Source organism: Delphinus delphis, chromosome 10 (assembly GCF_949987515.2).
Source record: "Delphinus delphis chromosome 10, mDelDel1.2, whole genome shotgun sequence".
NCBI lineage: Eukaryota > Metazoa > Chordata > Mammalia > Artiodactyla > Delphinidae > Delphinus > Delphinus delphis.
In genome coordinates, this window is record NC_082692.2 from 64890193 (window position 1) to 64915100 (window position 24908).

At 39.5% G+C, this 24908-nt stretch overlaps 1 protein-coding gene across 1 annotated transcript in view; it reads right to left on the reverse strand.

The window, feature by feature from the left end:
• PRKAR2A (protein kinase cAMP-dependent type II regulatory subunit alpha) overlaps positions 1-24908 on the reverse strand; it is a 77557-nt gene that overhangs the window by 4173 nt on the left and 48476 nt on the right. Inside the window, exons 4-9 of the mRNA XM_060022439.1 lie at positions 23139-23222; positions 18320-18426; positions 14241-14394; positions 4839-4940; positions 4591-4665; positions 374-439 (exon numbers count right to left, since the gene is read on the reverse strand). Coding sequence (XP_059878422.1) covers positions 374-439; positions 4591-4665; positions 4839-4940; positions 14241-14394; positions 18320-18426; positions 23139-23222 — 588 coding nt within the window. The remainder of the gene's footprint in view (positions 1-373; positions 440-4590; positions 4666-4838; positions 4941-14240; positions 14395-18319; positions 18427-23138; positions 23223-24908) is intronic.

The window sequence follows — 24908 nt, forward strand, 5'->3', positions numbered from 1 at the left end:
TCCCCTGCATCGGCAGGCGGACTCTCAACCACTGCACCACCAGGGAAGCCCCTCACATGTATTTTTTATTATATAATTGCCCCATTTTCTGTTAGGGTGCTTATCCTTTTTCTTATTGATTTGTAGGCCAATATTTCTCATATCATTAATTATGTAACAGAGGTAAAGGCAATAGGAACAAGAAAAAATATACTAAATCTTTATCAATGAATGGGCTTAAACATTGGTCATTGTCAGTCACATATCTCACATAATGGTGGTTTTGAAACACTAAACACACTCCACATTTTTAAAGCAAACAGTTACTTTCTGTGCATATACCTGGCATCTGGATCTCCCCTGACATAACTCACACCATCACACATAAACTCACCTTGCTTTTAATCAAGATGCTCACTTCGCCGGACTCTATAATGTAAAAACTATCAGCCTTTTCACCCTAAAAAGGGAGAGGAGGTCAGGTCAGAGCCATATATATGTATTAAAGAGGGACACAGAAATAGATCATTTTCACATTGCCTGAGCTTGAATTGGTATTTATTTTCCAAACCTACAAACCAGTAAATGGCTAACAAATTCAGAACTAAACGAGAGGATCCTGATTGCCAGGGATGTTAGTCTAACTATGACTGACAAACATCTCTCACTTCCTAACATGGAGTATTCACATCTGTCTCCAGGAATATGCCCCGGCTGGTAACTGCACAGAGCATCAGTCCGCGCACCACAATGAAGAGTAGCTCCCCCGCTCACCGCAACTAGAGAAAGCTGGTGCGCAGCAACGAAGACTCAATGCAGCCAAAAATAAATAACTAAAATAAATTTATTAAAAAAAAAAAGAAAAAGAACAAAAAATTTGGAGGGCTTAAACTATCTGATTTCAAGATTTACTATGTAAGGCTACTGTAATCAAGACAGTGCAGTATTATTAACAGAGAGACAGACATTGATCAATGGAACAAAAAGAGACCAGAAATAGACCCAAACATATATGGCCAATTGGTTTTCAATGCAAGTGTCAGGCAATGGGATAGGAAAATCTCCTCAACAAATGGTGCTGAAACAACTGGACATCCATATGAAAAACCCTAACCTTATACCACGTAATTAATTCAAAATGGATCATAGATCTAAATGTAAGATCTAAAACTATGAAACTAGAACTGCACGGCTCAATACAGTAGCCACTAGTCACATGGGCCTACTGGGCACTTGAACTATGGCTTGTATAGATTTATAGGTGCTGTAAGTGTAAAATACATATTGAATTTTAAAGACTGAATATCCCCCAAATGTAAAATATCTCATTATTAAATTTTTATATCACTTAGATGTTGAAATGTAATATTTTAGATATATTAGGCTAAATATATATTATTAAAATTAAGTTCACCTGTTTCATTTTTTTTAATTTGGCTACTAAAATATTTTAAATTGTATGTGACTCACATAATATTTCTATTGAACAGTGCTTGCCTAGAAGTAAAACAGGAGAAAATCTTACTAACTGTGCAAACATTTTTTTTTAATAGGGCACAAAAAGAGTGAATTACAAGAGAAAAAAATGACAAACTGGACTCGTCAAAATTAAAAACTTTTGCTTTTTAAAAGGTATTATTAATAAAATGAAGAGACAAGCCATGGCCACAGCCACATTTTGGGAGAAATATTTGCAAATCATTTGCCTGATAAAGGATTTGTTCTCAGAGTACATAAAGAATTCTTACAACTCAATATATTAAGAAGCCAAATGACCTAATTTTAAATAGCGCAAAAGATGTACTTCACCGAAGAAAACATATGGATGGCAAGGAATCACAGGAAAAGATGCTCACCATCATTAGACATTAGGTAAATGCAAAATAAAACCAAAATGAGATACCACTTCATACTAGGATGGCTAACATTAAAGACTCGATACTAAGTGCTGATGAGGATACAGAGCAACTGGAACTCTTGAACATTGCTGGGGGAATGCAGAATGGTACAGACATTTTAAAAAACATTTTGGCAATTTGTTAAACCTATGTTTACCATATGACTCAGCAATTCCATAAAAACATATGTCTATACAAAGACTTGTATGCAAATGCTTATTGCAGCTTTATTCATAATTGCCCAAAACTGGAAAGACCCCAAGTGTCTCTCAACTGGTGAGTGGAAAGATGAATTATGGTACATCTGTATAATGAAATACAATACAGCAATACAGAAATACAATACAGCAATAAAAAGGAATGATCCTCTGATACATTACAACAACATGGATAAATCTCAAAAACATTATGCTAAGAGAAACAAGTCAGACACAAAAAAACTACACATTATATGGTTTCATTTATATGAAATTCTAGAAAAGGAATTTTTAGAGCGATAGAAAGCAGGTCAGTGGTTTCCAGGAGCAAGGGAGCGGGTGAGGGGATTTACTTAAAATACAAACAAGGGAGCTTTTTGGGATGACAGAAATGCTGTACACTATGATTATAGGGATGGTTATAAAACTCTCAAATTGTATACTTAAACTTGGTAATTGTACTGTATATAAAATATAGGGTAACAAAGTTGACCAAACAAACAAAACAATATAAAGCATAGTTTCTGCAGTAGGTCTGGGGTGGGGCCCAGGCACTTGAATTTCTAACATTCCTATATGATGCTAATGCTGCTAGTCCTGGGACCTCACTTAGAGAAGCCTTGGTCTAGAGACACTGCCGAAAGGGGTCTACAATAAGGTGGTTATCATCTTAATTTGTGTCCATTCTGCATCACCACTTAGCACTCCTATCTTCAAGAACACAGACATCCCAGAAAACCCTGTGGTTTTTCATACCTCGACATACCTCCTGAAGGTCTGGGGCTTTTCAGGATTAAGTAGAGGTCCTTTGGGAGTAAATTAAAGCACCACAGCTTCAGAAGCAAATGTGGCCAGTCAGCATGTCCCATTTCTGCAACTCAGCTCTACATTCTTACCATACTAGGATACCTGCCCTGGAACAAAGCCTACACCCACAGGCCTTTGCTCACATTGTTATCTTGCCCTGAAAGATCCTTCCCTGACCTCAACTGCTGGAACTGCACTTGTTCTTTAAGCTTAGCTCAAAGGGCATTTCCTTCATGAAACCGTATAGAATACATCCTGTTCTATATTCTCACTGCCACTCTTTTTTTTCTTTTAATTATTTATTTATTTATTTACTTATGGTTGTGTTGGGTCTTTGTTGCCGCACACGGGCTTTCTCTAGTTGCAGCGAGCTGGGGCTACTCTTTGTTGCGGTGCATGGGCTCTAGGCACACAGGCTTCAGTAGTAGTGGCTCGTGGGCTCAGTAGTCGTGGCTCATGGGCTCTAGAGCACAGGTTCAGTAGTCATGGCACATGGGCTTAGCTGCTCCACGGCATGTGGGATATTCCCAGACTAGGGCTCGAACTGGTGTCCCCTGAATTGGCAGGTGGATTCTCAACCACTGCGCCACCAGGGAAGTCCGCAGTGCCATTCTTTTTCCTCTCATTATAGCACTTATATCTGGTCCTACTTGTCTATCTTAGTAAATATTTACCGAATCAAACCAATTTCTAATTAAAAGAATTATTAACAGTGGGGCTATCTAGAAAACAAAGGCATTTAGAGATGCCACTTAGAGTAGACATCATTCTTTTGTTAGTCCTTTTTCTCTGGAGCATCTCTCTCTCCTTTTATGATAAGCCTGATTAATCTCTGTGGTACTGGTTGGGCCAACTCCACCTCCAGGGCTCAGGGGTGGTCTGGGGATTTAGGCTTGACCAATCTGAGTCTTCCTTCTAGCCCCAGCTCTGGGTTCAGGTATGGACACATTCCCCAACCCAGACCAACCAGACATCTTCTCAGTGGCTCTTTTTTTTTTAATTAAAAAAAATTTTTTTGGCTGCGCCGTGCAGCTTGTGGGATCTTAGTTCCCCGACCAGGGATCGAACCCATGCTCCCTGCAGTGGAAGCGCGGAGTCCTAACCACTGGACTGCCAGGGAATTCCCCTTCCCAGTGCTCTTGCCAGAACCACTGGCAGAGAAGTTTTAGACTCGTAAAAGTCTATAATACTCTTTATATATAATTAAAAATGGAAACATAGTAGACTAGGAAAATTATTACAGAGCACTCATCATAATGTTCCAGTCCACTGTGTGATGATCCTTACAGTACCCAAAAATAACATGACAAAAAGGTACAAAGGAAACACTAAAGATACCTTACAAATCTGGTCAGTCACTGAAGACTGGTTTGTGTTAGATTAGCTAAAAGGGACTTTGTGCCAAACATAGAGAGAAGGTACACAACCTTTCGACCTTCTCCAGGTTTTAACAGTGATGCAGGAAGCTTACTCAGGGTTAAAAGAAAATGACATCCAAAAGAACAAACACCAGAAGCCAAGGAAAGGTGAATGGAGGCAAGAGATGTGCATAAGTCAGTGAGCTGAACATCAATGGGCTTTAGAACACTCTGCAGGAAGTGTGCCTGCGTATCGTGCAACATGAGCTCCCCAAAGTGACAGGACAAACGATTCACTAGTCCTTCAGGAGGTGGCTTCCGGGAAAGGTGCTGCACAAGGCCCCCACTCACCTGAGTGATTATGCGCTCTCCATCCTTATAGACCTTTTCTCCTATTACATCCACAATCTTCATTCGTTCTGACACCTGAAACAATGAACATACAAATTATAAGGAAACGTCTTAATTGAAAGTCACAAATAGTATCTATACAACATTGAAATGGGCTAGAATAGTATGATTTAAGAAATCTAACGAGAATCGTTTTAACAGCTTTGCTTAAATCCCCATAGACAGACTCTTATTAAAATAGGCTTTACCTCTAGTGATTTAAGAAGCTGCACAGATTCAATAAATGATTCAAACATCTTCCTCTTTTTTGCATTATTTTTCACTATGATTCTTCTAAACGTCACACGGTCCTATAAGAAAGGATATGAAAATTCTGGTAAATGCCTGTATAAGGGAGCATCTATGGTTTAATTAACTATGCCACAGCAAACATTAGAGGTCTCTGGAAGGTACTGGGTCAACTGAGTGTTTAATGATATTTCAATCTGAGTCATTGCTATGAGAAAAAGATCTGTAGCCTGAGCCAGACAGATGTCTCACATGTTGTCACCTGCTATCAAGTACTCAATGGGTGCCACCTATGGGTCAGTCATAAATAGAATACAAAATTTAAAACGTCCCAATCAAACATTTGTGAGCTCACAGTCACTGTTTAATGTGAAAAGATGCACCTTCAAAAAAGGGAGATAAAACAATCAGATGGTTCTTGCCCTCAAGGACTTTATAATCTCAATGGGGAGACAATACAAAATTTATAGGAATAAAAAACTACAGTCCAAGACAGCATATGAAATGTGCTAGATGAACTACAGAGACAAAGTAAGTGCCACAAGAATTCTGCAGAGAGAGATCACGATAGCCTGGAGTGATCAAGGATAATTTTGTTGCAAAAATATAAATTTGTCTGGGACCTGAAAGAGAGGTAGGTTTTAAATTAATGGAGAGATAAAGTAGGAAACTCAAAATGGAAGGCAGGCATGTGAAAGATATCTTGACCCCAGCAAGTCACGGATTCATACTCAAGAGACAGTTAACCAGAGCTATGGTCAGGTACTTCTCAGATATGTGTATGCGTGTGTGGGGAGGGACATGCAGCCAGGAGAATGTTAATTGCTTAGGCTCCTACGTGAGTAGGCAGTTTTTTGTACCTAAGTTAATTTTAACTTTCTTCTACCTTGGGCTCTCAAGAATAGAAAGATTGTTTTTTCTTTTTTTTTTTAAAGTACAGTAATGACATCCTAAAGGCTGAAAGAATGAAAAACAGCAAGGGGCTAAGGGCATGTTTAGCTGTAGGTTTGCTATTTTAGTATTCTTGATGATGGGGTGGGAGTTGGGTGGAGAAAACACATAGAAGACAACTGAGTTGAGATGTCTAAATAGGTTTCACTGGCTCATATTCATCAGCCACAGAACTCCCTGGTCCTATCCCATGCCATGCTTCATCTGCCTGACAGGAGAAGTCACCTACTGCACCCTATACTCGTAGTATAAAAGGTGGCAGACTCCTACCTTCCCTTCCTAAACTGAAGTACAAATAATGTCTGTTCTCTGGTACTAAGCCAGATTCTGACCCCATTTTCTTTTCCATCTGTCTGCTTGAAAAGAGCCATTCAATCTCTGATTGCTCTAATCAGCTGCATCACTTGCCACTACTTTTTTGAAGTCCAAGGTTAGAGATGTATCATTTAAAATGTTACTGTTATACTTTGGAATATTACTCCATTATCTTTAGACTTCAGTTTCTACATGTTTCCTGCACCAATCTAGGCCAAGAGTGCTGTGGAAAGAGAACAATCAAGACTGAGACAATGGGAGTTATAAAATTTCTTTCCTTATGTTTGAGCAGATATTGTCAAAAAACAGTATTTCTAAATCCATCTATAACGTTACAAAGATTACTAAAATTGCAGCAATAAACTGTATTTCTAGCTAAAGAGAAAACAACTGATATCTCTATTTGTGTTCCAACCCTTTCTACGCATGCTTTTGCACTTCCCAGAGCTCTCAGGCTGTGCAAGTCCAGTTCCTATGACTGCGGAGGATATAAAAAAGCACCAGACACCAACCCAGCTTTCAGGGAGCTTCCAATGGAGCTGTGAAGAGGAAACTCCTACTGTGAAATGGTAGCTCCCTCAGGCACCCAAGTGTTCAGAGTCAAGCAAGTAGCCCTGAAGTTCAAAAGAGAAGAATACTACCCTTTCCTTTGACTGCAGAAAGTTTCTACTGGGACTTCCCTGGTGGCACAGTGGTTAAGAATCCGCCTGCCGGGCTTCCCTGGTGGCGCGGTGCTTGAGAGTCCGCCTGCCGATGCAGGGGACACGGGTTCGTGCTCCGGTCTGGGAAGATCCCACATGCCGCGGAGCAGCTGGGCCAGTGAGCCATGGCCCCTGAGCCTGCGCGTCTGGAGCCTGTGCTCCACAACAGGAGAGGTCATGGCAGTGAGAGACCCGCGTACCACAAAAAAAAAAAAAAAAAAAAAAAAGAATCTGCCTGCCAAGGCAGGGGACACAGGTTCGAGCCCTGGTCTGGGAAAATCCCACATGCTGCGGAGCAACTAAGCCCGTGCGCCACAACTACTGAGCCTGTGCTCTGGAGCCCGCAAGCCACAACTACTGAGCCCGCACGCCACAACTACTGAAGCCCACGCACCTAGAGCCTGTGCTCCACAACAAGAGAAGCCACTGCAATGAGAAGCTCATGCACCACAACAGAGTGGCACCTGCTTGCCACAACTAGAGGAAGCCTGGGTGCAGCAATGAAGACCCAATGTAGCCAAAAATAAATAAATAAAATTATTAAAAAAAAAAAAAGACTCCGTGCTCCGCAGGGGATCTGGGTTCGATCCCTGGTCAAGGAACTAGATCCCACATGCCACAATGTAGATCCCACGTGCTGCAACTAAGACCTGGTACAGCTAAATAAATATTAAAAGAAAAAAGAGTTTCTACTCACTTTCATGCAAGCAAGACAGAGTGGGAGCAGAGACTAAGTGTAGTGGTCATGGTGGCAGCTGCCCCCAGTAAGAGAAGGAATATAGAATCCAATTTGAGAAACTCAGTGGCAACACCAGGTCCTCCCTGATTTAGCCTCAGAAGGCATTTCCAAAGGCCTTGGAAGGCACAAGTAAGAAGTCAGGCTATAGAGGACCCTCTGGGAGTCACTTTCCTGAAGGTGGTACTGAAGCTTTGGAAGGGTTTGGGCTATAAAGCGGGTGAATAACGCAGGAGAAAAGGGCATCTAAATAGGTCACGTAAGGCAGCAGCGAGATGAATCTCACTTAAGATAGCAGGGAGAGGAAGAAAAGACTGCAAAGGATAAGGCTAGGAACTAGGAAGGCAGGGCAGGGATCTCAGGAGAGGGAGTTTCAGAAATGGAAGGGTGGTGAGCAGCACCACAACCAAGGGAAGCAGGTGCCACCACTCTGTAGTACCCTACCTTGTGCCAGGCACCGAGGAAACTGCTTCTCGGATGTGCTTCTACTTAATTCTCATATCCAAACCACAAGGCAAGCAGTTGTTTTTTTAAATTAATTAATTATTATTATTTTTTGCTGCATTGGGTCTTTGTTGCTGTGTGCAGGCTTTCTCTAGTTGTGGTGAGCAGGGGCTACTCTTCGTTACGGTGCACGGGCTTCTCATTGCAGTGGCTTCTCTTGTGGAGCACAGGCTCTAGGTGCATGGGCTTCAGTAGTTGTGGCACATGGGCTCAGCAGTTGTGGCACGTGGGCTCAGTAGTTGTGGTTTGCGGGCTCTAGAGCACAGGCTCAGTAGTTGTGACTCACGGGCTTAGTTGCCCCATGGCATGTGGGATTTTCCCAGACTAGGGCTTGAACCCGTGTCCCCTGCATTTGCAAGCGGATTCTTAACCACTGCACCACCAGGGAAGTCCAAGGCAAGTAGTTTTACAGTTCATTTTTAATAAATTTCTATTGAGACTTTCTCTTTGACTTTTAGATTTAGGAATGGGTTGATTTCCAAGTGTTTGGAGATTTTCCTGTTATCTTTCTGTTACTGATTTCTGGTTTCATTCCATTATGGTTAGAGAACACACCGTCTGATTTCAATTCTTTTAAACTTGTTAAGTTTTATTTTATATCCCAGGATACATGTAGTCTATCTCGGTGAACATTTGTGGGCTTGAAAAGAATGTGTATTCTCTGTTGTTGTGTGAAGTGTCCTATAAATTTCAATTTGATCCTTTTGGTCGATGGTGATGTTAAGTACTGTATCCTTCCCAATTTTTTGTCTAGTTGTCCTACCAATTGTTGAGAAAGGGGTGTTGAAGTCTGCAAATATAACTGTGGGTTTGTCTATTTCTTCTTTCAGTTCTATCAGTTTTTGCTTTACATATTTTGAAGCTCTGTTGTTTGGTATATACATATTTAGGGTTTCTGTGTCTTCTTGGTAGATTAACTCTTTCATTATTATGTAATGTTCCTCTTTGTCTCTGGTAATTTTCTTTGCTGTGAAGTCTACTTATCTGATATTAAGTTCTGCTTTCTTCTGGTTAATGTTTGCATAGTATATATATTACTATACTTTTACTTTCTTTTTTAAAAAATTATTATTTATTTTTGGCTGCATCGGGTCTTAGTTGCTGTGCGCGGGCCTTCTCTAGTTGCAGTGAGTGGGGACTACTCTTCGTTGCGGTGCGCGGGCTTCTCATCGCAGTGGCTTCTCTTGTGTAGCATGGGCTCTAGGTGCGCGGGCTTCAGTAGTTGCAGCACATGGGCCCTACAGCACACAGGCTTCAGTAGTTGTGGCACATGGGCTCAGCAGCTGCAGTACGCAGGCTCTAGGGCATGCGGGCTTCAGTAGTTGTGGCTCGCAGGCTCTAGAGCACAGGCTCAGTAGTTGTGGCGCACGGGCTTAGTTGCTCTGTGGCATGTGGGATCTTCCCGGACCAGGGATTGAACCTAGGTCCCCTGCATTGGCAGGCAGATTCTTAACCACTGCGTCACCAGGGAAGTCCGAAAATAAAGATTATAAGGAAGTCTTTAAAAACAAAGATTCTTATACTTTACAAAATCATTTGGCTTGAACATATTCATAAAGACTTATGTTTCTCATTTTTATGGAGATTTGTTTTTGTTTGTAATCAATTTCTGTCTGAGTTCCAGAAATGCAAAAGATACAGCACTGAGAGAAGTGGCAGCTGACAAAATTGCTGTCTTTGACCTTCTGATGCGAGTTTAGTAACTAATCTGGAAAATAATGAACTGTAATTAATGAAATCTGTAGCTATATTCAAGTGTGTTTCTCAGACAGCACATACAATAATTGAAAGAACTTCCTGCTCTCTAATTAGTTAGATTGAATTAACTTGGCATAATAGCTTTAAAATTTTTTTTTACTGGAGTATAGTTGATTTACAATGTTGTGTTAGTTTCAGGTGTATAGCAAAGTGAATCAGTTATACATATAAACACTCTTTTTTTGAGATTCTTTCCCCATAATGTGTATGTATCAGTCTCAATCTCCCAATTTATCCCTCCCCCCTGCTTATCCCCTGGTAATCATAAGTTTGTTTTCTACATTCATGACTTTACTTCTGCTTTGTAAATAAGTTCAGTTGGTATATTTAGATCATCTATATTTATAGTAATTACTCATATACTAGGGCTTACGTCTACCATTTAATTCAATGTTTTCTGTTCTTCCCTGTTTCCTGTTCTTCTGTTTCACTTTTCTTGCCTTCCTGCAGGTTACCTGAATGGATTTATAGAGTTTTTGAGTGTATCTCTTTGTACAGATTACTTTAGTGGTTGCTCTATTTATTATATTTATATATGTAACTTATCATGGTCTACTGGTATCAACATTTTAGTAGTTTGAGTAAAGTGTAGAAGTTTAACTTCCATTTAGGCCCCTTTCCTTCCCCTTTAGAATGTAATTGTCTTAAATATTTCCTCTATATACATTAAGAACCACGTAAGACAATGTTATAATTTTGCTTCAAGCATCTAACCTATTTTAGAAAACTCAAGAGGAGGATAGACTTTTATGTCTATCCATATGTTTACTGTTATTCTTTCTCCATTCTTGATGTTCCAAATTTCTTTCTTTCTTTTTTTTTTTTTTTTTTGTGGTATGCGGGCCTCTCACTGTTGTGGCCTCTCCTGTTGCGGAGCACAGGCTCCGGATGCACAGGCTCAGTGGCCATGGCTCACGGGACCAGTCGCTCCACGGCATGTGGGATCTTCTCGGACTGGGGCACGAACCCGCGTCCCCTGCATCGGCAGGCGGACTCTCAACCACTGTGCCACCAGGGAAGCCCCAAATTTCTTTCTTTTATCACTTCTGCAGGTGACAAAGTCTCAGTTTTGTTTTATCTGAGAATATCTTCATTCCTGAAGGATATTCTCACTAGGTATAGAATTCTGAGTTGACAGTTCTTTTCTTTCAGCAATTGAAAAATGCTGTGCTACTTCCTTCTGGCCTTCATGGATAGGAAATCTGGTGTCATTCAAATTGTTTTTCCTCTGTACGGAAAGCATTGTTTCTCTCTAGTTGCTTTCAAATTTATTCCTGTCTTTAGTTTTCTAAAGTTTGATTCTGATGTGTTTTGGCATAGATTTCTTTGGGTTTATCTAATTTGAAGTTCACTCAGCTTCTTGAATCTGTAGGTTTATTATCTTTCACCAAATTTGGGAATTCTCCAACTATTATTTCCTTGAATAATTTTTTAGCTCTATATTCTTTCTCCTCTCCTTCTGGGACTCTGATGACACAAATACTGTACCTTTTCTTTTTAGTCCACAGGCTCTGTTCATTTCAGTCTATTTTCTTTCTGTTGTTCAGACTGGGTAATTTCTATTGTTCTATCTTCAAGTTCACTGATTCTTTCCTCCCTTATATTCATTCTGCTATTGAGCCCATCCAGTGAGTTTTTATTTTGGTTATTGTATTTTCCAGTTCTAAAATTTCCATTTGGATCTTCTTTCTGTCTTCTATTTCTCCACTGAGACCTCCTATTTTTTCCCCTTTGTTTCTAGTGTGTTCATAATTGCTTGTTGAAGGATTTTTATGATGGCTGCTTTAAAATCATTGTCAGCTAATTCCAGTATCTGTATCATCTTGGTATTGACATCTTTTTTTTTTTTTTTTTTTTTTTGCGGTATGCAGGCCTCTCACTGTTGTGGCCTCTCCCGTTGCGGAGCACAGGCTCTGGACGCGCAGTCTCAGCGGCCATGGCTCACGGGCCCAGCCGCTCCGCGGCATGTGGGATCATCCCGGACCGGGGCACGAACCCGTGTCCCCTGCATCAGCAGGCAGACTCTCAACCACTGCGCCACCAGGGAAGCCCGGTATTGACATCTTTCGATTGCCTTTTCTAATTCAGATTGAGAATTTCTTTGTTCTTGGTCTAACAAGTGATTTTCTATTGTATCCTGGGCATTTTGGGTATTATGTTGTAAAACTGTATCCAATTTTTTCTTTTTTTGCAGGCAGTCACCCTCTCTATATATATAGGGTGCCTGTACGTGTGGGAGTGCATGTTCAGCTCCCCTCTGGACTCTACTGACACTACTCTGGCAGGGGAAGTGGAGTGCCAACTAGTAACACCACACATCACCTCATTTTGCCTCTTTGCTGCTGGATGAGGTTGTTAAGTCCAGTTTCCTGCTGGCCCCAGTGACAGGGTGGGGAGGTAGAAGCAGTTTTTCCTTTGGTATTTGGCAGGAATAGGGTGGCATTATCATAAAAGGTTTTCTATTCTGCCAAGCTGTGCTTTTCCTTGTCCTTTGGCTAAAGGGAGCAGACTTTTCTTGGGGCTGTTTTTATGTGTACCTGTTGGTGGATCTGGGTTGTAGGTTTTTCCAGCACCCTATCTGGGATATATGGGAATTAATAAGAAAACCTGGTGAACTCACTGTTATGTCCTTCCTTAATTCCTGAAATCCCTAGTTCCTAGCCAGTCCACCTTCTCCTTTCCATCTTTCAGGGTCTCCTATGTTTGTTTGTAGTAAGATATCCAGAGTTTTCTAGTTTTAAGAGGGAAGATTAGTGAGGAATGGGGCTATTCCATCTTGGCCTGTACCAGAAGTTGGCATTAATGTATTTTAAAACTGATTTTATTTTCCCCCATTATTTATTGATCTACCTTGAGTATTTTAAGCTTCCCAAGTGTGTGATGTATTCTTAAACCAATGTATCTCTCATCTCTCAGGGGCAATCTTTTTTTTTTTTTTTTTTTTTTTTGTGGGCCGCACCACATGTGGGATCCTAGTTCCCCGATCAGGGACTGAACCTAAGTCTCCTGTTCTAGAAGTGAGGAGTCTTAACCACTGGGCTGCCAGGGAAGTCTCTCTCACGGGCATTCTTTTTTTTTTTTTAACATCTTTATTGGAGTATAATTGCTTTAAAATGGTGTGTTAGGGGCTTCCCTGGCGGCGCAGTGGTTGAGAGTCTGCCTGCCGATGCAGGGGACACGGGTCCGTGCCCCGGTCCGCCATGGCCGCTGAGCCTGTGTGTCCGAAGCCTGTGCTCCGCAACGGGAGAGGCCACAACAGTGAGAGGCCCGCGTACCGCAAAAAAAAAAAAAAAAAAAAAAAAGGTATGTTAGTTTCTGCTTTATAACAAAGTGAATCAGCTGTACATATACATATATCCCCATATCTCCTCCCTCTTGCGTCTCGCTCCCACCCTCCGTATTCCACCCCTCTAGGTGGTCACAAAGCACTGAGCTGATCTCCCTGTGCTATGCAGCTGCTTCCCACTAGCTATCTATTTTACATTTAGTAGTATATATAAGTCCATGCCATTCTCTCACTTCGTCCCAGCTTACCCTTCCCCCTCCCGGTATCCTCAAGTCCATTCTCTACGTCTTCGTCTTTATTCCTGTCCTGCCTCAGGGGCATTCTTAATTCTACATTAGTATAGCACAATAAAGTGCTCTAGTATGTCTTTAAAATGTGATTTTATTTGAGGAAATATATTGATAATTCCAAGGTATATATTTAATTCTGCTTGTAGGGTAAATGGAAACAAATTATCATAGATGTGAACATTTTAAAAGTGAAATTTGGAATCTGTACAAGAGGATGATTGTTTTGTTTAAGAAGGAAGAGAATTATATATTTTGAAGGCTTGATAATGAAGGAAGCAAGGTGGGTCATGTATAATAGAGAATAGGATCATAGCAGTACTGTGCCTAAGACATTCTAGGAAAGTTCTATTTCCCAGAATATGGCTATCAGCCTTTCTAGTCATCTAAATCTATTGAATATTGGCATGGACCAATGAATAAATAGATGGCCAAACACAGAGGAAAGTTAGTCCTAGGATAGATAGAGATGGAAAACATGGTTGGCAGAGCTTTCAATGACACTTATTTTTCTAGGCTGTCTCTTGTACAGAGTTATCCCCCCTCTCTCTACTTGTCTGATAAAAACATAAATGGAAAATGTAGTAAGAGCTGACACACTGCAAGGTCACAAGACCCAGTCTTTTCTATGTAATTTGGAATAAATGGTTTGTTGATAAATCACTTCAGAGAAATGGAAAAACACACTGGTACAAAACCTTCCACAATGTCTTTCAGATAATTGGCTATTAAATATAGTGTGAACCAACAGCCCAAGGACAGAGACTCAGAAGTAAGGGGCATTAATACCATGCTATGCAAGGAGAACCATTTCTCTAACTCACCAGTCCCCAAAGGGAGCCTTCTGAAGTGGCGACAATGGTAGCAGCTCTCGGGGTGTTGTACATCAGAGCTAGTTCTCCAAAACTGCCATGGTTGTCATACTGACCAACACAGCGGGTTTGATTATCTTTTGTTACTAAAATATCATAGGTTCCCCTGGAAATATAACAAGAAACAATTTTACTTATAATGGGCAGGTGTACATGAATAGAAGGTTGTTGTTATTGGGGAATTCCAACAGATTTTTGCTAGTATATAGAAATATAATAGATTTTTGCATTTTGACTTTGTATTCTGTGACCTTGCTAAACTCATTTATTAATTTTAATGAGTGAACTTGGCATTTTCTAGAGGATCATGTCATCTGCAAACAAAGACAAAGCAGCTTTATTTCTTCCTTTCCAATCTGTATGCCCTTCTTCCCTCCCGTCAGTCCTTCTCCCCTCACTCCATCTTTTTCTTTTCCTTCTTTTTTCTTTGCTTTATTGCGTTGGTTAGGACCTACAGTATAATACTGCACTGAAGTGGTGAGAGGAGACATGCTTTGCTTGTCTGGTTCTCCATCTTAAAGGGAAAACATTCAATCTTTCACCGTTAAGTATAAGGTTAGCTATAGGTTTTTTTTTTTATAAATGCCTTTAATCAGGTTGGAGAAAAGTCCCTTCTATTCCTAGTTTGCTGAGAGTTTTTATCATGGAAAGGTGTTGAATTTTGTCAAATGCTTTTCCTGCAGGTATCGAAATGATTGTATGGGTTTTCTTTTGTAGTCTGTTGAAAACTAGGATGTAGAACTGATTAAAATAAAGAAAAAAATGATACAATTCTCTATCTATTGATTGTTAATGACTACTAAAGAAAAATATTCAGAATGGACAAACATTTGGAGAAACAGTCACTCTCAATACACCACTGAAGCAAGTGTAAATGTTTTAAAGTTTCTGAAAGATAATTAACAACATAACAAATTCCTAAAGAGACCCTTTGACACAGCAATTCCATTTCTAGGCACTCTGAAGGAGATAATCAAAGATATTGGAAAATATTTAATTGCAGGGATGCTCACCAGGTAATATTTATAAGAACAAAAACCAAAAACCACAATTTAATCTGCTAACAATAGGGGATAGGTCAAATATATGTCTATATTCATATTATGCAGTCAATATAAATCATGACATAGAATAATATTGTATCCCATGGCAAACTACTTCAAATAGATTTTAAAAATCAAGTCAATGTATATGACCTAACATAAAAAGTATACATATAAATGTAATAAAGAGTTGACTACATTTTACATGTTTGTTAACAGCTTTCAAGCCCTACCACTCCCAATCCTTCTTCCTCTTCTGTCTCACATCTGGGAAAGCTGAGAAGAAAACCTGGGTGCTCCCTTATTTGGCACTGATGGGATATTCAAACAAAACTAGAGCCTGCTCATATATAAGAGTACTCTGACCTCAGCCCCACCCTCTAACCACCGTGAAACGCCAAGCCAGTCACCCCTCCCTGCTGTCTTAAGTCATTTTTGGACCTCTTGGGAACCTGGCCTGTTCTCCCTTAAAAGCCTCATTATGTGAGTGATAAATCTTTTCATACACTCTTAGCTGTGTGTGTGGTATGATCAGTCTCAATATCTGAACCAAATTTGGGGTAATGGATCTGGCCTAACAGTAAAGCATAGGAAAAAAAAAAAAAAGAAAAAAGAAAGGAAGAATATACTCTGGGGATGAAATTAGGGCTAAATTACTTTCTTTCCTGGTTGTTTTTTTTTTTTTTTCCCCTAAGTTTCCTACAAAGAGCCTCCACTTGTCTGATAAAAATCATTAGGTATCATATGTTACACAAGAAGCAAAGAATAAAGCCAATCACTCAAATATCAGGTACACAGTACCAACCCTGCTCTCAAGGGAGCTCACCACTGAATAGGTAAGCTGAACTGTGTTTGACCTGGTGGACAAGGCAAAAGTAACAAGGACATGAGTGGAATAAATGGAACTCAGGGTAAATTCACTTACGTGTTTTTAGTCTCTCTTCCAGGAGACGCTAGCAACTTAATTTTGGGAACACAAATAATTTCAGGAAGCCACAAAACAGAGTCTTTCCTAACCTCTCTCACTTCGGTCCTCTTCCAAATAATGGGACATATTTTTCTCACTGTTGTTATCATCAAATTATGTAATGATTATCTATTTAATTATGTAATAGTTATCTATTTCTAGTCTCTCCAACTAGAAAATGAGTTTTTTGAGGTCAGGAACAATATCTTTTTAATAATTAATTAACAACCACTTTCAGTGCATGCAAAAGATAATACCTCTCATTTACATGTGTAATAACAAATCATTCCCTTTGTAGACAGGCATTTCAACCTATAAGCTATGGATATGTGCAGGTAAATGCTTATTTCCCAGACTGCAGGTACCTACTGGGATTCCTGTCTTGGTGAGGGAGCACACGGCAGAGCAAGGGGGAAAGGTGGCTGTTGGAAGTGGTGATATAACTTAAAAAAATTATTCTGTCACTACTTACAGAATTCTATGAAGGAAGCATGAGCATAATAGATAAAACAGTCTTTAAGAAGACATTATTTGTATCATCTTTACTCTTTAAATAAAACATTTCTTTCCTAACCCTAACTGTAATCATCTGTCAAAGTATCAAGGGCCAAAAGGTTACCCAAGGAGTACGTTCTTTTTTTTTAACGTTTATTTTTTTTTAAATTAATTAATTACTTATTTATTTTTGGCTGCATTGGGTCTTCTTTGCTGCACGCGGGCTTTCTCTAGTTGCGGCGAGCAGGAGCTACTCTTCGTTGAGGTGCGCAGGCTTCTCATTGCGGTGGCTTCTGTTGTTGCAGAGCGCAGGCTCTAGGCGCGCAGGCTTCAGTAGTTGTGGTGCGTGGGCTCAGTAGTTGTGGCTCGCGGGCTCTACAGCGCAGGCTCAGTAGTTGTGGTGCTAAGTCGGGCTTAGGTGCTCCGCGGCATGTGGGATCTTCCTGGACCAGGGCTCGAACCTGTGTCCCCTGCATTTGCGGGCAGATTCTTAACCACTGCGCCACCAGGGAAGTCCAAGTAGTACATTCTTGAACACTTTCCTGAACGAGCAAAAGGCTCGACGAGACAGGGGACCAGCTGAATCTAGTATAGCTACTTGATCAAAATGAAAAGACCCTTAAAAATCTTAAAAATCAGGAAAGCAATTGGAAAAAAATGAATAAGGTCTGCAGACTAGATGAGAGTACTGTATAAAATGTTAATATCTAATTTTTACAATTGATCTCTGCTTATGTAAGAGAATATTCTATTTTTAGGAAATATACACTGAAGTATTCAGAGGTAAAAGGGCTTATACCTGCAACTTACTTTCAAACAATAAAGTTAATGTGGTAAAACATAAATCTGGGGAACCCAGGTTTATAAGAATTTTTTGTACTATTTGTGTAACGTTTCTATAACTCTGAAATTATTTCAAAAGAAAAAATGAAAAATAATTAATGGAAGACATTGGGTGAAGCAACATCTTATTGATCTTAAACTCTGGTGAGGGTGTTCCTTTCAGGACTGAGGAGGGGTCAGAAGGAGTCCTCCAGGTGATACTAATAGCTCAAGAGGTTAGGACACACCAGGGCGAACAGGTCAAACCCAAATATTTCATGTCTCCCAACATGATTTATACCTGGAACAGAGCCAGAAGGGGCCAGAGGTATGGAGGTTGAGGCAGTATACTCATGTGTAAAATTAGGCTAGGATTGAATGATCCAGATGACAATAAAGTGTTACGGTTATTCTTTACAAAATCAATTCACTTGAACACTTGCAAATAACATGTTTATAAAGCATAGCTTGCACATTTCACCTAATTGTAGATAGTGGCAACCCAAGTATGGGTTGTACTGAGGACTCAGGGCAGCAGTAGATAGAGAAAGGCAGGCTGTGGACAGAGAGGGGCAAGCTTTGAGAAGCTTGTTTACGTGGCCCTAAGTCCTGTTTGGGCTGAACAAAGCATAGGGTAAAGCACTTGCCCTGAATTATGGATCTTATTAAGTACAGCCGTGCAACTGCAAAACTCCATCTCCTACCGTTCAATGACATAAAAGTTGTCCCCATCATCTCCTTGGTCAATGACGTGCTCATCAACTTTGACTGTCCTTTCAAACATGGCATCGAGGACTTGAGAAAGCTGTTCCTGCAGGGAATACACAACGAGAAAAGATGGCTTCTACACTTGTGGGGGGAAAAAAAACTCTGCTTATCTTAGTTGGTGACTACATGGTAGATGGTAGAAGTCCCCACATCAGACTATTCCCCACGTTCAAGCAGAAACCTAAGGGCTGTCTGAAACAAATGCTTTCCTGTGGCCATTCAGCTTTGCATCTCCACATATACAGCACAGTTGCCAAGTTTTCTGAGGCAGCATTGTTTTGAAAATACATTCTATAATTTACGCAAAAACAGGTATCTAAATCATGGTGCCTATTCTCCCAGCCGCACCCACAAGACTGTCACCTGCCTTGATGGCTCTACTATGTCAGGTATAAAGCCATGTGATGCCACCTTCCTCCAGGTGTTGATATTAACAGGATTATCAAGGCTAAAAGGCTGAGATGGCCTCACAGGTTATCTCATGGAACAGCACAACTACTACTCTGACTAGCCAAGCACATCACTTTACCTCTCTGAGACTCAGTTTCTTCATATGCAAAAAAGGGTTTAATAAATAGTTTCTAGCTCATCAACTTTTATGACTAAAGGAGAAAAATCTAAGGAAAGTATATGTCACATAACAGGTACTCAATAAACGAGATCTATTACCAGACATGTAATACTGCTACAATCATTTATACACAACATATACAATTAGTTACTTACCAATATTACCTGCCATAACCAGAAGGTAACTAACTGTACCAGTAAGTATAATGAAAACAAAACAATGCTATTAAATTCTAACAAAACAGTGATCTCAGTCTAGGGCCGGCATCCCTCTGTCAGGGAAATCAGTGACTGTTACGGAGCACTAAATACCAGTTTCAACTCAGAGAAAGACTTTGTCTTTGGAGGAATGTGGATTGAAGATCTGACAAGGAAATAATTTTATTGCTGCATAATTCCATGTGATTTAGTGTTCTGTCAGTGTGACTGTTCTATCTAAAATAACATTATCACCAAAAAGCACCTCTTTAGTTCCATAGTTCCAGGTGTGCTGAATACTGTAAAAGTTGACAAATACTAAAAAGGAAGGCTTGCTACTCATGTGTCATCCACGTTAATGTGGAATGTGAGCTCAGTGTTGCCAGAAATCTCATGTTTAAATACAAGTAACAAATTAAAGTTTTCACATACAATACAGACCAAACATACACATCTATACCTGGCTGTATCTGGCCTGTGGGCTGTCCATTGGCAGCCTCATGTTTTGAGTAACTCTTCTTTTTCTGGCCTGGACTCTTCAGAAACATCAGTGTCATGATATAGAATAAGGCATGGGGGAAGCAATCTGGGTTACAGGGGACTAGAATCATACCATGACAACCAAAAGCAATGTGTGACTCAGGACTGGAAAACAAAACAAAAAAGCCCTAGAAAACTTTACAGGGAAAATCTTAAAAGCAGTTCATACATACTCATACATGTGCCTACATATACACACAAGAAACAGTGTAAATGTGGCAAAATGTTAACAACTGGTCAATCTAGGTCAAGAATATAAGAATGTTCATGGTACTATTCTTTGACTTTTCTGTAAATTTGAAAATTTAAAAACAAAGGTTTGGGAAGTAAATTTTTAAAAAATAGAAACAAATACACTCACTGGAATGGCTAAAATTTGAAAAGACAGATAATATCAAATGTTGGTTAAGGATACAGAACAATTGGAAATGTCACATATTGTTGGAAGGAATGGAAAATGGTATAACCACTTTGAAAACCATCTGGTAGATTTTTACAATATCAAACATATACCTATCCTATGACTCAGCAATTTTGCCCTCAGGTATTTTACTGAAGAGAAATGAAAAAAAAAGTTCGCAAAAAGACTTGTATAAAATGTCCAGAGCATTATTCATAAGAGCTAAAAGCAAGAAATAGACCAGGTATCCATTGTCAGAAAAATGGATAAACAAACTGGTATTTTCATATAATGGAATACTTCTCAGCAATAAAAGGGAATGAACGAACATCACCAAAACAATGACACACTGACATCATGGATCCCTTGATATGATGCTCTGAGGACACAACAGAATTTCTGTGTAGTCTGGCCAAAGATGTATAACCGCATTTCAATCATGAGGAAATATCAGACAAACTCAAATTGAGGTATATTCTATAATGTAATTAACCAGTACTCTTCAAAGTGTCAAGATCATGAAATACTAGAAAGAACTGAAAACTATCGCAAATTGGAGGAGACTAAGGAGAAATAACAGCTAAGTGCAATGTGGGTTTCTGGACTGGATTATTAACTAGGAAAAAAAAATTAGTGAGAAAACTGATGAAATTTGAACAAGGTTTTTAGTTTAACTAATGGTATTGTAACAATGTCATTTTCCTGGTTTTGTTTTTTTTTACATCTTTATTGGAGTATAATTGCTTTACAATGGTGTGTTAGTTTCTGCTTTATAACAAAGTGAATGAGTTATACATATACATATGTTCCTATCTCTTCCCTCTTGCATCTCCCTCCCTCCCACCCTCCCTATCCCACCCCTCTAGGTGGTCACAAAGCACCAAGCTGATCTCCCTGTGCTATGCGGCTGCCTCCCACTAGCTATCTATTTTACGATTGGTAGTGTATATATGTCCATGCCACTCTCTCGCTTTGTCACAGCTTACCCTTCCCCTAATTGTACTATGGTTATGTAATATGCTAATATTGGCGGAAGCTGGATGAGGGGTATATGGGAACTCTACTATTTTTACAACTTCTTTTATGAGTCTAAAACTAGTTCAAAATAAAAAGTGAAAAAAGGAAATGGAATGTTGAATAAGAAAGAGTCTCAAAAATATTGTGCTGAGTGAAAAGAATCTCTCACAACAGAGTATATATTGTATGATTCCACTTATATGAAATTCTAGAAGGCAAAATTAATTTATGGTAGAACAAATCAAAATAGAAGTTGTCTCTGGGGGGAGGCGAGCAAGAATTGATCATGAAGGGGCATAAGGAAACTTTTTGGGGTGGTGGCAACATTCTACATCTTGATAGGGGTTTGGATTACCTAAGTGTATGCATTTGTCAAACCTAAGTACACTTAAAACTCATGCATGCATTTCATTATATGCAAACTTTACATTAAAAAGCTATAAACAAATATTGAACTATCATGATATGCATGCCAAAGTATTTAAGGGAAATATACTGAGATCTCCAATTTACTCTGAAATTATCCTCAAAAATAAGATGGGTTAATGCAGGGGCCAGCAAACAGTTGACTGTTTTTGTAAATAATGTTTTATTGGAACACAGCCATACCCTTTCATTTATGCATTGTCTATGGTTGCTTTCCTGCTACAATAATGAAGGTGAGTAGTTGTGACAGAAATATTTAGTATCTGGTTCTTTAAGCAAAAGTTTGCCAACCCCTTGGTTGAGGGTAGACGGTATATCATGTGACAAGCACAGTAAAATGTTAATGTTAGAATCAAGGCAGTGGATAAATACATGTTCTGTAAAATCCTTTCCACTTTGTTGTATTTGAATATTTTCATGATAAAATGTTAGAAAAATATAATTAAATCTGAAAATTCAGTTATCATTTTTCAAGACTGAAATGGTAAAATGATGTTCTCCAGCACTAAGAAAAATCTGAATACTAGACTGACACAGCAACTTCTTTAGAACATATGATAGTATAAAATTTACAAGGGGTTTTATTCACAGTAGATAAAGAAGCAAGTATGCTTTCCATTGATACAGATGAGTCTTCCAGGGAAAACAGTTGATACAGACTATTATTTCTTACAACCAGCCTTTCGTTGAACTCATGGTCCTTGTTTTATTCAATCTCAGACTAATAAAATTCTGATTAAAGTTCTCGATATTCCTATAACCACACAGCTACCAAACAGTCTGGTTTACAGACACCAGGGATAGTTGATTCCCTTGATTGATACAACATAAACTCATGTTTGACCAGCCAGATTCCCAGAAGGCTGTGGGGATATCTTCAGAAGACATATTTGCAGGAGCTGGGTAGTAGGAGAATTCTATTTCCTATCCTTCCTGTCTCTGCACATTCTGGGATTCCCCAGCAGGCCCAGCACCTCAGCCATTCATGTGGCTTCAGCATGTGGCCGTCAAAGTACAGAAGGAACAGGAAATCTGAAGCATCTCTGTCCTCAGGAGGTAGCCCTGTTTTCCATCTCCACCAAGAGAGGGAAGACAGGCACAGGCACAGATCCTGTGCTGGGGCCCTAAAGACAAACACCACTCTGTGTGTGCCCCATGCCTGAGGTCTTCACTGAGAAATAATAAGAGGTGCCTTACACCAAAGGAGTGAGAAGCAGTCACACACTTCCAGTGGGTTAACCGCTACCGGTAGAGAGGACGCCACACTGGCATCTTTGGAGAAATTACTCTTCAGCATAAATAAAGACCCTCCAAACTAAGCCAGGGTCATGCAAACCTGAGCATTTCCTTTTAATATGACCCAACTGCATGGTCCTCAAATGGTATTGCCTTGGAAGAAGTACCAAAGCAGTTCAGAGAAATACTAAAAGTCATCTGAAAAGCTCATTATGGATTACAGTGCTCAACACAATGCAAACATTTGCAAGTAAGAAGAAGCTAAGGTTTTAATGCCTCATATGACTGTGGCTAAGATGCTAAAAACTGTTTAAATGATGAATAGGACAAAAGCTAAAAGCCAAAAATATTTTAAAAATCAATGTTACCTGATCAAGATTTTTGAAAAGAAGAATATCTTTGCAAGCTTCCTGAAGTCTGCACCTCTGTTGATCAGTTTTAGGATGAATCACCTGCCAATCCAAATAAAACCAGGAAAATTTTTTTATTCTATTTAAAAATATTACTTAACTTACAAATTGGTATATTTCTTTCTCCTAAAAATGGGAAAAATTAAGAGCATGTTTACTATAATTTTAACTCTATACAAATACCAAGCAGTACCCTGATCGTGGACAGGAAATATGATAGGGGTGAAGAGTACCCACCCTGGACCACCCACTGGCTGTGTGGCTGGCAGCAAGTCAGCTATGCACTGGAAGCCTCAGAGTCCCCATCCGAAAAGCAGAAGGTAACATACCGTTCATTCAACAAATATTAAGCATCGACTAGGTGCCAGGCACCGTCTCAGCTCTGGGGACATAGCAGTGAACACAAGACAAAAACACCTGCTTTCACATTCAATAAATACATAAAGTATCTTAGAGTGACAAGGCTAAGGAGAAAATAAGGTAGGGAAGGGTGCGTGTATGAGTGTGCATGTGCGTGTGTGCGTCCAGATGAGGCCTGAGAAGGTGACATTTGTAAAGATCCCAAGGAACTGAGGACAACCTGAGGGAGTGAGTAACGTTGACATCTCTAAGAGCACCTCAAGCAGAAGGAACAGCAAGTGAAAACAAGGTCTTATGGTTGGTTAATAGCATGTTTGAGAAAAACCAGGAGACAGATGTGACTGATGCAGAGCGAGGAGAAAAGATCAGGAAGAGACCAGGTTTGGGGGTTAGGTGGAGGGCATTGTAGATCACAGATCTGGAACTTTTCTCTAGTGACATAGGGGCAATCTGAGGGTTCTGACAGAGGAAGGAAAGAGATCTAATGTTTTTAAAGGCTCATGCTGGCTCCTGAGTGAAGAACAGCCTTGAGGGAGGCAACAGTGAAAGCCAGAAAGCTACTGTGATTATCCTAGTGCTAAACGGTGGTGATTAGGACCAAGGTGGTAGCCATGAAGGTGTTGAGAAGTACTGGAATTTTAAATATGTTTTGAAGATTGAGCCTATCAGATTTGCTGAAAATTTGAATGTGGGTATGAAAAAATGAGAGGAGCTGAGGGTGACCCTAAAATTTTGGACCTGAGCAACAGGAAGTTTGGAACTGCCAAGAAGTGAGCTGGAGAAGACTGTGGGTGAAAAAGAATGTCTAAACGGAAATAGTCAGGAGCTCAGTATGAGTTGTCTATTGAAATGTAAGTGGAGATGGCAACTAAACAACTGCTATACAAGCTAGAGTTCAAACCTCAACAGCTTAGTATTACTAGTAGTATTAGTGATATCTACAAAATTAGAATTGTCATAAGGATTAAATGAGCTAATACAGGCAGTGTTTAAAACAGAACCTGGCATTTAGTAGGTGCTCAAAAACTATTACTCCTATTACTAATACTACAGATATTTAATAAATGTTTACTGAACTAAAAAAAATAATTATTGCCTAGTATCGCTGTTATAATTGAGAGGCCCATCAAGCTCCTTCCTAAGTATTGTCTTCACCCTAAAAAAAGTACATTGCTTAAACTGACCAGAAATAACAGATGCCAAAAGTGTTAAGTAATTTAAATTTGTGATATTAAAAAGTTAGTAAAAAAAGTTTTAACTTTTTAAACTCATCAAAATTTTACAATATCTAAAATAAAAAATTCAAAAACCTACATGTCTATTATATTCACACAATGGTAGCATTTTATTATTAGAATACTTCAGAAT